At 43.0% G+C, this 15,290-nt stretch overlaps 1 protein-coding gene across 1 annotated transcript in view; it reads left to right on the forward strand.

Annotated features, from left to right (window-relative positions):
• The window catches only part of CLCN3 (Cl-/H+ antiporter 3), a 247,540-nt gene that overhangs the window by 35,908 nt on the left and 196,342 nt on the right, over positions 1–15,290 (forward strand). Inside the window, exon 3 of the mRNA XM_086963830.1 lies at positions 2,894–3,078. Coding sequence (XP_086819956.1) covers positions 2,894–3,078 — 185 coding nt within the window. The remainder of the gene's footprint in view (positions 1–2,893; positions 3,079–15,290) is intronic.

Below are 15,290 nucleotides of genomic sequence, written 5' to 3' on the forward strand. Positions count from 1 at the left end.
AAGATGGACCACACAAGTATTGGACTATAACAAGCCTTAAGAAATGTATTTTGTTATTGTGATCAAAATCAACTGCATACCAATTATGAGAAAACAAAACTTTTTCAATAAATAAATAAAGCAAAGGCCACCTTTTGGAAGATAGAAGGGCAGTTGTTGAACAATGTAGATTTATGCACTTTCATGAGAGTCACACTCTGTAAGACTGGTGACCACAAAGCACACCTTAGAGGTATTAAAAAGGAAAGAAAGCGTACTGAAGTTTGCTTTTACGAAATTAGCAAAACGTAGATGCCCACTAATTAAGCCTCTGCTAAATGTGATGAAAGTTTAGTAGTTGCCATCCTTGCACTATGGTGAATAAGCATTTCCAGGTAAACTGCATGTTTGGCAAAACATGCCACAAAGCAAACATTTGTGATCAATGTTTGGCCTCCTTCAATCAAACCCCAGCACACTTCCATCTCGGCCAGAAGCTAATAGTCAAAGGTGCTTTGTTAAGTTATTGTCTTCACCATGAAAAGAGCTGCTCCTAACAGCTTCATGGGCATTTTGTGGAAAGAATGTAAGACTCTAATTTTACCCAAAAAACACCATGGCACCGGACAATAGAGAACTGGATCTAGCGAATCTTTGGGATTTACACATTTCATATTCCAGCCTTCAAGCTGTGTTAAAAAAAAGCATTTTTAAATTCATTCTTGTGCCAACGATTTAAGGAAATGTACCCCTGGAATCATTCTATTTTTTGGTTAAAGAAAGACATAAAGTTAACTATTGCTCTGCATGTCATGCCTCCTTTCTTTCTTGACAGCAAAGTATAAAATACTTGCGACTCCAATGTTGCCTTTATGATGTAGGACAATTCACACAATCATAGAAAATTAAGAGGGCATCACCAGTGTGTTGACTGCTACCCAGAGACACTAAAACGGGATTTGTGCCATCTGACACATACCACTCTGCTATATCCATCTAGTTGAAAGATGCATGAAAATCACCCATGAAACCAAAGGAACTCCAGTAACAAAGTTCTGTGCACTTTTAATGTAAGACTTTTTTTAATAAACACATTTTATTCGCAATTTAAACCATACACCTGTGCAAATCCACTCCCTTCTTCTCTTTCTGCCGCCCTCCACCCCTCAATAATAAAACAAAATCTATTAAGTGACCCATATCGGCCCATCCAATTCTGCCTCGCTTTTCAGTCCATAATAGTGCCACCACTTACCCCATACCAAGCATGCTTCTGTGTGCAGCCCTTACGCCCTTTAGATGGTCTCTTTTGACTTAATGCACCAGTACTTTGCCCTTCCCCATTCAGAGATCTCAAGTGGAGTTGGGGAATTCTATTTCTGGGCGATATCATGCTTGGCAGGGCCAAAGCAACACCCGCCAATGTCATCTCACCCCTGTTCCCTCCTATATCTGCCAGTAACCCCAAGAGACCCACTCTGGGCGTGAAGTCAATGTGTCTTCCTAACACCTGTGAAACAATTCTAGCTATGCATCCCCAAAATGGCACAATATCAGGGTCTTGCCAAACTACGTGAAAGAAATCCATATAAGTATATCATAAACATTTGTGTGCGAAGGCTTCCTGCCCACCAGAGACTGTGGGGGGTCAGGTATGTCATGTGGAGATAGTTTAATTGAACAGGGCGCAGCCTGGACAGTATAACCTTCTCTCTAGAGGACATAACCGTATTGCACCAGTCTGCTTTATCAAGTTCCTCAACCCAGCCCTCCCATTTCTAATTCAGGAGCCCAAGCGTATCCGGGGCATTATGCACGATGAACTTGTATATTTTGGATACGCCCCAAGGGCGATGCTGCCAGTCATCAAGCACCCCTACAGTGGGCTGTATTCAGGGAGATTTGTAAGATCTGAGCAGTGCATGTTGGACCTTCGTGTATATGTGAAACTGTGTGTGTCAAAGCTGAAAATACATCTGTAATTCAGCGAATGGTATCATGTGAGCGCCACCCCAAACATCACCTAGGGACATGATACCAGTCTTGCCCCACTGACCGAATCCCTCAAGCTGGAACATATGGGGTCGTGTTCATGATCTCGATTTATGAAGCGGAGCGCCGCTTGCTAGCTTAATACCACAACGCTTGTGGGGTCCAATGTGTGGGTGGAGAGGGGACAGCTGTACATGTACCCCAGGACCTTGCTCAGACCCAGTTGGGCCAGTTCCTTCCTATAGGTAAAGGCACAGGGCTTAAAACTGTTCTACTGGTATTTTCAGCAAAACACATTTTCTCCACTCTTTGTTGAACCAAGTGGCATTGTCTTTGAATTATAGATGTTGACTAGAATTTATTGTTAATTATTAGCTTATTTTCAGGGATACTTTGAGTTAACAGATTTTTGCACTTACCTTAAAAGTATCCAATTCTGATTTGGGATCATAACTTTGGGTTAGACAAGTTCTTCCTCCACTTGCAGTGATTCAGTTTCAGAGAGATATAAATGTGATATTTCCAGTTTTACCATTAAGCAAGTTGATTGGGACGAAGGGCACCATCACCCAATGTTTCTGTGTTTTGAGGTCAAAACATTAAAATGTGTTATTTACAATTTCTCTTGATTTTAAGAGAAAACACCCACTACAATGATGTTACTTTGAATTATGTTCTTGTTGCATTATGCATGGTAAGCTGTCTGGACTATTTTGCTAAACATTTTCAGATATACCTTTTAAGATATTATTGCAAAGCAGCTATATTTCTTTTTAGCTGAAAATAATTTTAGTTAGTGTACTGAAGAAGTTCCTGATAAACAGTGTTGAAATTCGCAGTTATTATTTAAGTGGGTGTAAGTACCAAAACTTAAAAGCTGAATTGGAAATAACTGTTTGTGTTCATGAACTTTGGTCTACAGGAGCTCTTGCTGGTTTGATAGACATTGCTGCAGACTGGCTGACCGACCTGAAAGAAGGGATTTGCCTGGAGAGACTGTGGTTCAACCATGAGCAGTGTTGCTGGGGATCCAATGAGACTTTTGTGGAAAGAGGCAGATGTCCGGAGTGGAAAACCTGGGCTGAACTTATAATCGGCGAAGAACATGTAAGTTTACGCTGAACCATAGAGTTTCTTACATCTTACAAGACAACTTTTGGAAAACAAAAGTGCACGCATTCATGAGAGATCAGAGAATAGACCAAATGTAAATGTTTGCAAACTACAAACAGTTGGTTAACTGATGAAAAGCAGATAAAATCATTACGACAAACTCTTTAAATGGGCCAAGACTTCTTGTTCTGTATTTTGTAATAGCAGATGAAAACATGCACAGCGTTACATTTTCTTACAACTATTGCATTGCATGGAATGCAGTTGTATGATCAGGAAAATAGATGTGCTCCTTGTGATCTCCAGGCCACCTTTACCATCTCAACATATGCACTCCTGTAGCTCCCCTTCAGCACCACAAAAAGAATCCAGCATGAAGGTAACCAGTAACGATGCAACGTGGCAGGAAATTCCCAATTTGAATTGTGCAGGCTGGTAAGTAAGCCTATAAATTGACATCTGTGTGAAACAAACATGGCAATAGGGACGAGCCGAGCAAGCAAATTGATGCTAAGCAGTGGGCACCATGTACTTCACAGGATCACCTGCACCTGGCCTCTGAATGGGTAACTCAGCAGGGGCAGGGCTGCCTTGTGAGTTGGGAGAAGAAAGTGCTCAGTTGGAGCACACAGATAACTGGATTAGTGACCAGGCTTCAAATACACATTCCTCGTTTGTCAGAGTTGGCCGCAGCTAAAGGGTGAAGGAGTGATTTGTGATTTGTGGGGGTATTTATAAAGCGCAGCGGTCGCTCCGGAAGGAGTGGGAGGGGTAAATCAAGAAACTGGGTTGAGGAGAAGGTTCCTCTGGATTGTGGTGAAATCGCCTCTGGATTGTGGTGAAATCTGGTTGCTCAGAAAGCGACAGACGTGCCTTGCCTAGCTAATACAGTGGGACGAGTGGAACCTGAAAAACTATACTCTAAAAAGACCGAAAGGTACTTGACATACCTGTGGGGTCTATTAACAATGTTGATTCATAGCTGACAAACCTGTCCGATCCCTGTTTCACGCCACTCTGTGCAGATTCACAGAAGCATTGATGATTTCACTCATATCTGTCATCTTGTTGGAAGGTGTGAAAGAGTGACTGGCCCGTCCAGTGCCTCTTTACAGCACTTAACTTTGGATGTCAATATTGTGCCATCGTTGCAACGCTTATGTGTAAAAACTGCAAAAATAAAGTTTAAAAAACAAACAAACAAAAAAACTTTGGATATCAAAGCAACGTCACAGTCTGCCCATTGCCACAGTGCCTTACTATGACAAGTTCCAGGAGAGAAGTTGAATTGACTGGACTGACCTACAGTGCTGCAGCACGAGAGGTCACCTAGAAGAAAGCCAGACAGAAGCTATATACCTAGCTAGAAACTACATGTTCATCTACTGCTGCATGACAAGTGTCCACTTGCTGTCAATCTACTCAGTCCAGCACCTGATGGTAGACTGTACAGCCGGCATATTTGCCACTAGATGCTGACGGCAGGAAGCTCTGGACACACAAAGCCTCCAGGCATGGCACGTGGTCACTAGGGCCCGCATGGAAGAAAGTCTTCTGTGGCACCCTGTTAACCTGTGAAATGTCACCTCTGCAGGAGATATTGACTTAACCATGAATCAGAGGATTGTGGAGTAAAGTAGCATCACAGATGAGAAGATGTATGTATGTGGTATTTTTGCAGCACAAACCTAGAGATAGGAGGGTGTCTTGCTTTGCACTCTCAAATAAAAGAAATTGAGCACTCCCAACAGAGGCACTCCGTAAAGCAAGAAAGCACCTGGAAAGGTGGCTCCACACTAATGAAAGGAGGCACATCAAAAGACAGTTTCAGAAATATAGCATTTCTTTTTTTTTAATGCAACACTCTATAACAGAAAGAATTACTCGCATGTCAAATTAATCAGATAAAACAACATACAAATGTAAATATACTTCTATATGTGTGCAAGCAAATAATAATGAAACACAAAATAATCTAATGCATGGGTTAAAACACAAGCAGATAATTATGGTAAAACACATGCAAACAATAAACACAAGTCCGATAATAATTAAACATTTACAAGTGAAATGCAAGGAAGTAAAACACAAACCACTAATAAACGTCTAGGAGAATAACTGTATGTACATAAATAAATAGTAAAGTCCGGAAATACTTCATAGGCTTGTCACTCAGCACACGGACTAAAGCACATGTAGAATTATTTATATATATATTCACTGATAAAAACATAGGTTTCAGGGCTGTTATAGTTAGCTGGAAATTTCACTCTTACGAAACCATTGAGATTCCTCTGTTATAGTTAGTTCTGCTAACTAGAACTCGCGCGCCCGCAATCCACTGCTGATGATGTCACATATTACATCATTCAGGACATCTCAAATTACATCACTGATGACATCACTGATGGCATCATCCAGTGAATGTGGTTTGGTTTGTTATTTAAATATGTATTATATATATATAGCAATCTGCATTGAAGAATGAGTGGATATATAAATATAAATATCTGGATGGAGGATTTAATAGCAGTGTGATTGACTGTTTACTTGACTAATTTATAGAGTTTCACTGATAGTACTTGCGACTCTTGAGGCGGAAAGCCGAGAGTCAGGGAGCTGAATTCTGTTAAAATTGATTTTAAATCGTTTTTACGTTTATTTCAGTGACACTTGCCTTTTTAATTTGTTTTGGAAACGCTGTGTGATTGTGACACAGTTTTTTAAAATTTTACTTGCACGTACTCCCTAACCTTTGCGCGCTCCTCCCGATGTCTACGCACTCCTAGGTGGCCGATTTGGGGCTCCAGGAGCGACGAAGTAGGCACTCGAGTTCCTGGTGCACAGGCACCATCTTGGGGGAGGAACGGTCGGCGCTCTAGTGTTGCGGGCGATTTGGCCGTGCACTACATATAGGGCAGGCAGAATCACCCATCCATTGATAGTACTTGCGACTCTTGAGGCGGAAAGCCGAGAGTCAGGGAGCTGAATTCTGTTAAAATTTATTTTAAATCGTTTTTACGTTTATTTCAGTGACACTTGCCTTTTTAATTAGTTTTGGAAACGCTGTGTGATTGTGACACAGTTTTTAAAAATTTTACTTGCACGTACCCCCTAACCTTTGCTCACTCCTCCCAGGGTCTACGCGTGCTCCTAGGTGGCCAATTTGGGGCTCCAGGACCGACGAAGTAGGCACTCGAGCTCCTGGTGCACAGGCGCCATCTTGGGGAAGGAACGGTCGGTGCTCTAGTGTTGCGGGCGATTTGGCCCGTGCACTACAAAATGCCCTCCTTAAATCGTACGCGCATCGGACGAGCGCAGCGGGCGTGACGATGGTGCGCCAGAGGTAAGCCCGTCTGCGCCCCCTGCTCAGACGGTTTTCAACATGGCCATGTTGAACTGTTGATCCCTACCTAAACATGCTCAGGAAGTTCATATGTTCTTAGAGGAGCGCAAATTGGAGATCCTATTCTTAACAGAAACATGGCTTGCAGCAGACTCTGAGCCGGATATAGTCCAGGCACTACCTCCTGGATATTTGATACAGAATTTGGACCGAGTCAGAGGGAGGAGAGGGAGAATAGCTATAATCCACAGAGACAATCTTGTCTGCCGGTTGCATGGAAGCCCTTTCCTCGACTGTAAAAATGTTCAATTCTCGATTCAAATCTCCCCTTGTAAATCCCTTTCGGGAGTCCTTATATAACGGCCTCCGGGCATATTGGGACAATTCTGCAGCTCCCTAGTGGAAACCTCAATGGTCCTGGCAGGCGCACTTTCCAACTTTATGCTCTTAGGGGATCTAAATATACACCTCGATAATCAGCTGCACTTGGGGAGCCATCTCCCTACCCACATATTGGGGCATTTGCTCGATCCCATATTCTCCAACATCATGGACCTTAAAGTGGCGCTACCCTTTACAATACCGTGGTCCGATCACTGGCTTATCCTGTTTAACTGGTGGATCCCGACCACTGCCCCTTCTAGATTTGTCTATGGCAGGCCAACACGCCCTTGGTCTAAACTTGATCCGGGGAAATGGAAGTAGGCTCTGGAGTGCTCGCTGCCCACCCTTGAAGCGGATCCTACAGCCGCTGACACTATGTTCTCTTCTTGGATAGAAACCTCTCTGAATAGAGTCCTTCCAAAAAAAACCTCTCTTTTAAATCCGGGAAAAAACCACCTTACCCTGGTTCACCAAAGAGGTCCGATCCCAAACAGTACTCTGTAAAAAGGCGGAAAGAACCTGGAGGAAGGACTATGACCCTAACAGAAAGAGGGTGTACAAACTTACAATTCTAAATTATAAAAAAGCCCTTAAAGCGGCACAAGCAGCCTTCTTTGAGGAAAAGATAAGTACCGCGGCCAACTCATCTAGAGAAACTTAACAAATAGTGAAATCACTTTTAAAAATCCCTGAGCCCCCCCATCTTGTAGACCCTTCGGACAACCGCTGTAATGAGCTAGCAACATTTTTCAACCAGAAGATTTAAAACATTGTGAAACAACTCCCCCCTCTCAACCTCACTGACCCATCTGACACGCCCCCGCTGCCATCGCAGGTTCGTTTTACAGGGCTGGAGGTGTTTACTCCTCTCACGGAGGGCACCCTGCTACCCATCTTTCAGTCAATAAAGAGCGGCTCTCCGCTGGATCCGGCCCCAGTGAAGGCCCTAAAATTGGTCGCTCCCACCATTCTTGTACCCATGATGAATGTGATCAATTCTTCCCTGGCGCAGGGCATTGTCCCTCCTAACTGGAAGAAAGCTTTGGTTAAGGCCTTATTGAAGAAACCCAACCTTGACCCCCCGGACTTCAATAATTTTAGGCCGATCTCCCTCCCGCCAAGTATCAGCAAGGTGGCAGAAAAATTCATCAACGGTCAGCTGTCCATCTATCTTGAATCGAGCGAACTACTGAAACCATCTCAGACAGGCTTCCGGCCGGGCCAGGGCACGGAAACGGCTATGGTTGCGGTTGTCGAAGAGGCCAGCAAGATCATCGATGCGAGTGGATCAGTGGCAGTGATCCTCCTGGATCTGAGTGCGGCCTTTGACACCGTGAATCATAGTACGTTGGTCCAACGGCTCAGGGATGTGGGCATCTCTGGACTTGCACTGTCATGGCTGAGATCCTTTCTACACAGCCGCTCGTTCCAGGTGGCGGATGGCAAGTACACCTCGGAGGTGACTCCAATACACTGTGCAGTCCCGCAGGGCTCGTCATTGAGCCCTACGCTCTTTAACGTATACATGACCCCCCTTGAAATTTTTGTTAACCCCCTACGGAATTAAACTGCTGACATACGCTGATAATACCCAGCTCGTCGTGTCTCTTAGCCAACAGGATAACTTTGTCGCCGATCTGTATTCTTGCCTGGGAGAGATAACTAGTTGGATGAATAAATCCCACTTAAAACTCAACGGTGATAAAACGGAGATACTGGTCCTGGGAAATCAGTCCCTTTTCCACCCGGAGACATTGTGGCCCCCTTGCATGGGCCCCCCCGACTACAAAAGTAGACATCAAAAGCCTGGGGATCTGGTTGGATCAATGGCTCACACTTAACACCCAAGCAAGGAAAACGGCCGGAGCCTGCTATGGACTCCTCCGCACCGCCCGTAAAATTCTGCCCCTGCTCCCCGTGCAGTCCAGGATGCTCCTGATTCAGGGTTTGATATTGGCCATATTGGACTATGGAACTGCCCTTTACTTGGGTGTACCCAAGAAAGTGACAGACAGACTGCAGGTGGGGCAGAACGCGGCTGCTCGGATCCTCACAGGCACCAATAACCGCTGCTCGGCCAAACCGGCCCTTCGAGCACTCCACTGGTTGCCAATATGCGAAAGAGTGCAGTTCAAAGCTTTCTGCATGACCCACAAAGTTCTGCACGGTAAAGGTCCTCCCATCCTTAAAGACCTCCTTGTCCCTTACACAACTAAGAGAACACTTCGGTCCACGAACGCACACCTGACCTTGGTACCGAAGATCAAGAGGGCGCGATCCGGAGGTCGTTTGTTCTCGTACAACGCCTCCAAATTGTGGAATTCGCTCCCCCTGGACATACGGGCACAACCCAATCTTGCCTCATTCCACAAAAACCTAAAGACCTCGCTGTTCCCTTAAGCCTTCTCCTACCAATTTCGCTTGCTTCTATCAATTAGCGCTGGGACGCTCACGGGCAGCCATGCGCTCTATTAATCTTTAAATTCTAAAAAAATTCTAAAATTCTAAATATATTGGATAGTGACTAAACTGTGTGAATATCTGTATCACGTTGTCAGTTGTTGTGTAAACTGCTGCACCAGTTGGTTACTAGCTACGTGAAAGTCTAGATTAGTTATTGATTAGTTAACTGAGTTTTTGTATGGGAGAGTGAATGTGTGTGTGATTCGTTGGGGGTGTGTGACTGCCCACAGATGTATGAATAGTTGATTCAGTAAGTATATGAGGTTAAGACTACATGTTATAACAGTTGTTTGGGTGAGTGAAAATCTTTATGGGTGTGGTGATGAGCAAATATATCTCTCGGTGGTACATGTTCAACAAACTAAAAAAATAAAATGCAGTGTATGTGACAGTTGTATATAAATAAGTATACATAAGACTCAGTGATTGTATGAGTGACTGCATGGATACCTGTGTGCTTGTAATTGTGATTTTATAACACACTAAGTATAAGTTACTATCTATATGAATACATTAAGTGGTGTTTGTATAAGTGTGTAGCTGAGTAAATGTAAGTATGATCCATTGTTTGCATAAGTGAGTAGGATGACTGCATAAGTGAATAGGATGTGTGCTGGTGTGTAATGTCGATATAGGTGTATAAGTATATTTGATAGTGTTGCATTGATCATTAACAGCATGTATGAGTGAATCTATAGGTAAGTGATTTAGATGTGTGTGTAGATCTAGGAATCACTGAGTGGGTTTTTAGAAACTTGTATTGGTGTGTCAATGTATTCAAATATGGTACTCTGTATTTTACAGTGAGTGATGAAAGGTTATACTAGTGTATGATGAGGTATATCTGATAGTCACCTGGATGATGTCATCAGTGATGTCATTTGAGATGTCAGTGATGTCATCAGTGATGTCACTGACCATGTCACAAATGATGTAATATGTGACATCATCAGCAGTGGATTGCGGGCGCGCTAGTTATAGTTAGCAGAACTAACTATAACAGAGGAATTTTAATGGTTTTGTACGAGTGAAATGTCCAGCTAAATAGAACAGCCCTGAAAGCTATGGTTTTTTTCTGAGAATTTCTAAAGTTTTTTAAATGCTAATTCCTAACTATAACATGTCTGAAACCTATGGTTTTTTCAGTGAATTTCGAAGGTTTTTTAAAGGATAATTTTTAAATGTAATAATAGTTATATGTATTTTTTATACTGATTTTCTACAGTTTTTTAACTGTTTATTTTTACATATTTTATTTTTAGCATTACATTTTATTTTTTTAATATAAATGGTATTAAAATGTTTTTAACATATTGAAACTGAAATATTGTTTTTTTTGTTGGTGAATGTAGAAGTGCAAAACTATAAGTGTGTTGGTTAGTTAGGGGACTGCATGCATAGTGGATAGGCTTTTGAAGCAGCCCATGTGCTAAGGCCTGGCTCACTGCATGAGTACTTGGGTACTGACTAAATGATTAGAGTACTGCAAGGAGAGTGTCTGAGTGAATTGATAAGTGTTTGGGTTTTGGCGCAGTGAATGGATTAGAACATGGTGCTGAATGGGTCACTAGAGGAGGGACAGTGTGTTTCCTGGAAGTGTATGGATACTGACTGGGGAATTAAAGGAGTGAAAGACAAGTGTGTAGGTGGTAAGAGGACTGCATGCATAGTGGATAGGCGTTTGAAGCAGTCCATGTGCTAAGGCCTGTCTCAGTTCATGAGTACTTGGGTACTGACTGAATGATTAGAATACTGCAAGGAGAGTGCCTGGGTGACCTTATTAGTGTTTGGGTTTTGGCGCAGTGACTGGATTAGTACATGGTGCTGAATGGGTCACTGGAGGAGTGCAAGTGGTGTGACAGGGTGAAGGAGTGGGAGGGGTAAATCAAGAAACTGGGTTGAGGAGAAGGTGCCTGTGGATTGTGGTGAAATCTGGTTGCTCAGAAAGCGACAGACGTGCCTTGCCTAGCTAATACAGTGGGACGAGTAGAACCTGAAAAACTATACTCTAAAAAGACCTCCAAGATAAAACTTCTTTACTCGATATAAATAGTGAACTGAACATAAACGCCTCTGCTTCCTTTTGTAACTCGATACCAGAGGTAGAAGTTTTAGCAGATACACATCCACCAATAGTAGAGATTGCCCAAAAAAAGATTAATAATCCTAAGTACACTCGAGTCCAAGGACCACCTCCAAAAAAAAAGAAGGAAGAGGGGGAGCGCACCGCAGAAAAGTAAGACTAAACAAATTGATTTCGACAAATCTTCTAAAGGCCCTTTACCTAATGTACCTAATGACACCTGATTTAGCTACTCCACCACACTATCCAATAAAAGAAACATCTAGTACCGATTTAATGGGAAGTATCGAACATTTAATTAGATCCCTCTTATTGCCTCTAATAGAGAGACTAAAAAGAATGGCGCACCAGTTGGGGACCTTGGAACAAGTAATCGAAAAAAACACAGGGCTAATTAAGGAATTACCAAAGCCTACTCTAGCTCCCTCAACTATTGTATCATCCTTAAATCCCACTGCTCAAAAGGAAGTAAAAACTAATAAACCAATTAACTCAAAATCCCTTAGACCAACATCTCCCAAGATATTACGGCAAAATGAAAATGATAAAAATAGGGATAAAGAGGCTCAGATGGGAGGGAAATCTTACCTTCGAGGAAATGTTCAAAACCAAAACGGCCGTGAAAGTCCAGCTGGGTTAATGAAGCCAAAGAGGCACCAAGTAGAATTGCCACCGGAAGCGGTTCCGCTTGTGGTGGTTCTTACGGTAGTTCCAGCACTAGAGGATGGGAAGAGAGAAGATTACTTCCAGCTAAAAAACAAAGTTATATATTGGCTCCGACAGAACCGACCACTTCCCCCAAACATAAACGGAGAAATTTTACATGTGCGGCGTCTCCCCTGGCTGGGCCACAGAACAAAAGATACATCGGGGGATATCATTATTATAAATTTTAGAGACCATAGAGCAGTTAGATATATTACAAATTGGTTTCCAGAAAATGGTAGCAATGGCATTACAGCTCGTGAACTGACCTACTTTTATCCCAGACCCTTAATGGCATCCATACCTAATCCCAGGGCCCCATCCCGATATCAGGATGATCGTTTTATACCTGTTTACAACCACTATGCTTTCCTTTCGGGGATGGAAGGAGTGGACTGACTTCATCTCCAGAGCACAGCGAAGGACATTGTCGACAGTCCACAAAGAGTGTTACCCATAAGCATTGAGCCAAATCCTTATTACAATGTCCCTGAGCCCCAACCAAAACACATACAGATTCAGGTTATAGTCGTTGGTTAATTCCACCGGGTCAAACCAGGTTCATTCTGTTCTTGCCCCTGAACAGACCCTAAATCTTAAACCTGCAACCAAAACGACAATAGGTACCGCAGGATGCAATGGGAATGAAAATAAACCTTGTATCTCTGCCTTATTCTGGAACATAGCGGGGCAACGTTCTAAGGTGATAAACGATGAATGGAAGGCCTTTATTTCCAAGTTTGATATTATAGCGCTTCAGGAGACTTGGTCACTTGATGCGATTCATATAGAAGGGTTTAAAACCTATTTTACATCTGCTCAACCATCGACATCGGGTAGAGCGTAAGGAGGTTTAACTATTTACATCTCAAACCTCCTCAATACAAAGGAAGTAGTCCCAATAAAACTGGAGCCTAACTTTCAGATTCTTAGTTTATCTTTAAATAAAAGGGATAATTTCCTTATAGTAAATTTCTATAATAATCTCCCCGACATAGATGCAGTGAATGTGATATCCTTGATCCGGTCTATATTATTATCCAAAACAAGGAAGACCGCAAATGATGTGGTAATCATTGGGGGGGGGGGGACATGCCCAGTTGGTAACTATAACATCTGTGGCATCCTCGATGAGAGTGATAACCCTACTCATATTTTAGACATTCAACCCTAGGTAGTCACTTAAATGAAACCTTGTTTGAGTTAGCTTTGGTACAAGCAAATAAACTGGATAATGAAGAGTCACCAATGGCTCCAACATTTCATGGGAGAGGACATCAAACAACTATTGATTACATCCTGGTCTCAAATGGGGAGAGGATTATAGACACAGTATTTACTAGACACACAATTGCGTTAAGTGACCACTATCGACTCAGCATCTCTTTCCCACTGTCCTCTAACCCAAATAGTATTCTTGGCTCTATTTTGGCACAAAATAACATGACACTGAACAGGCTAAATGCAAATGCGTTGAAATGGGGGAAAGTAGATCCTATAGCAATAACAAAGTCAGTAATAGTAAAGGCCTTCCCCTCCAATATGAAATGTCTTGCCCCAGATACGATAGAAATGGAAGTTATTTCTAATTTTGACACGATTATTAATGCCATAAATGAAGCTCTGTGGATAGAAATCAAACAAATCAAAGAAGAGGAAGGGATGGTTTAATCATGAGTGCACGGCTGCTTATTCAAAACTAAAAACTGGGGAACAGCCTTTACGACGCGGCTGTTACACCGCCGTGCTGTTACCACGACTTGCGCTGGAGGGCGCTGCAGGACTAGGAATTTTTTTATTTACTATCCAACACCTTCCCTACTGTACGTAGGCTGGTGTTGGAATAGTAAATTAAAAAATTCCTAAGTCCTCACCCCCTCCTACACAAGTCGTGGTAACGACTTGCATTGAAAAAAACGCGTTGTAACGGCACGCAGTGTAAAAGTATGCCTCGTAAAGCCGTACATCCCTAAAAACTGCTCTAAATAAATCAGTCAGGATTCCACACGAGATAACAAGCCTTAGGAAAATATACAATTCCGCATTAAAGAGTAGGAAAGAAGAGTTAAAGAATCAACTCTGAGCCCAACTCCATGAAAGTTGTACCCATAAAAACTCTGTTGCTTTCTGGCAAGTGGTCAAGTCCCCCTTCCTAGTTGATAACACTGACCATCCAAAACTAGAGGTAGCAATACAGGAAAAGGACTGGGTCCACCACTTATCCAGGATTTTTGCGGTTGGTCCAGAGGCTGTCAACCCTCAGGACCCCAACCCTCAGAACCCCAATCCCCGAGACAATTCAGATAGCCCCTACCCCATTGACCTAGAGTTTTCACTGGAGCAAGTTGCTCTGGCTCTGAGAGCAAGTAAGAACAGGAAGGCACCGGGTCCAGATAGTGTGCCCATTGATCTCTTTAAAGCCCAGATGGACCTCTGGACCCCTCTTTTAACCAGCGTCCTGAATGCAACCATGTACTATAGGCCTTATGGAATCATGGTCCAAATCCGTACTAGTTCCCATTTTTAAACAAGCATTAGAAATGCAATCGGGCTCGGATTTATTTGAGTTTGAGCTAATGGCATTGTAAATGCCAATGTATTGTTGCTATGTGTTATGGAGTGTGTTCATGTGGTGTGTACTGCCAGTGATCTCCTTGTGAGTGTGAGAATATTGCACCGTTACTGCCTGTGATGTCCTTCTTGTGAGTGTGAGAAGCTTGCACATCTGCTGCCTGTGGTCTCCTTGTGAGTGTAAGAAGCTTGCACTGCTGCTGCCTGTGATGTCGTTCTTGTGAGTGGGAGAAGATTGCACCTCAGCTGCCTGTGGTCACCTTGTGAGTTTAAGAAGCTTGCACAGCTGCTGCCTGTGATGTCCTACTCACTACTCTACTCTACTCTACTCACTACTCTGCACTCACTACTCTACTCACTACTCTACTCACTACTCTGCACTCACTACTCACTACTCGACTCACTACTCGACTCACTACTCGACTCACTACTCTGCACTCACTACTCACTACTCTACTCACTACTCACTACTCTACTCACTACTCACTACTCTGCACTCACTACTCACCTCACTACTCTACTCTCTACTCACTACTCACTACTCTGCACTCACTACTCACTACTCTGCACTCACTACTCACTACTCTACTCACTACTCTACTCTGCACTCACTACTCACTACTCTGCACTCACTACTCACTACTCTGCTCACTA

The sequence above is a fragment of the Lissotriton vulgaris genome, chromosome 3_1 (assembly GCF_964263255.1).
Source record: "Lissotriton vulgaris chromosome 3_1, aLisVul1.2, whole genome shotgun sequence".
Taxonomy (NCBI): domain Eukaryota; kingdom Metazoa; phylum Chordata; class Amphibia; order Caudata; family Salamandridae; genus Lissotriton; species Lissotriton vulgaris.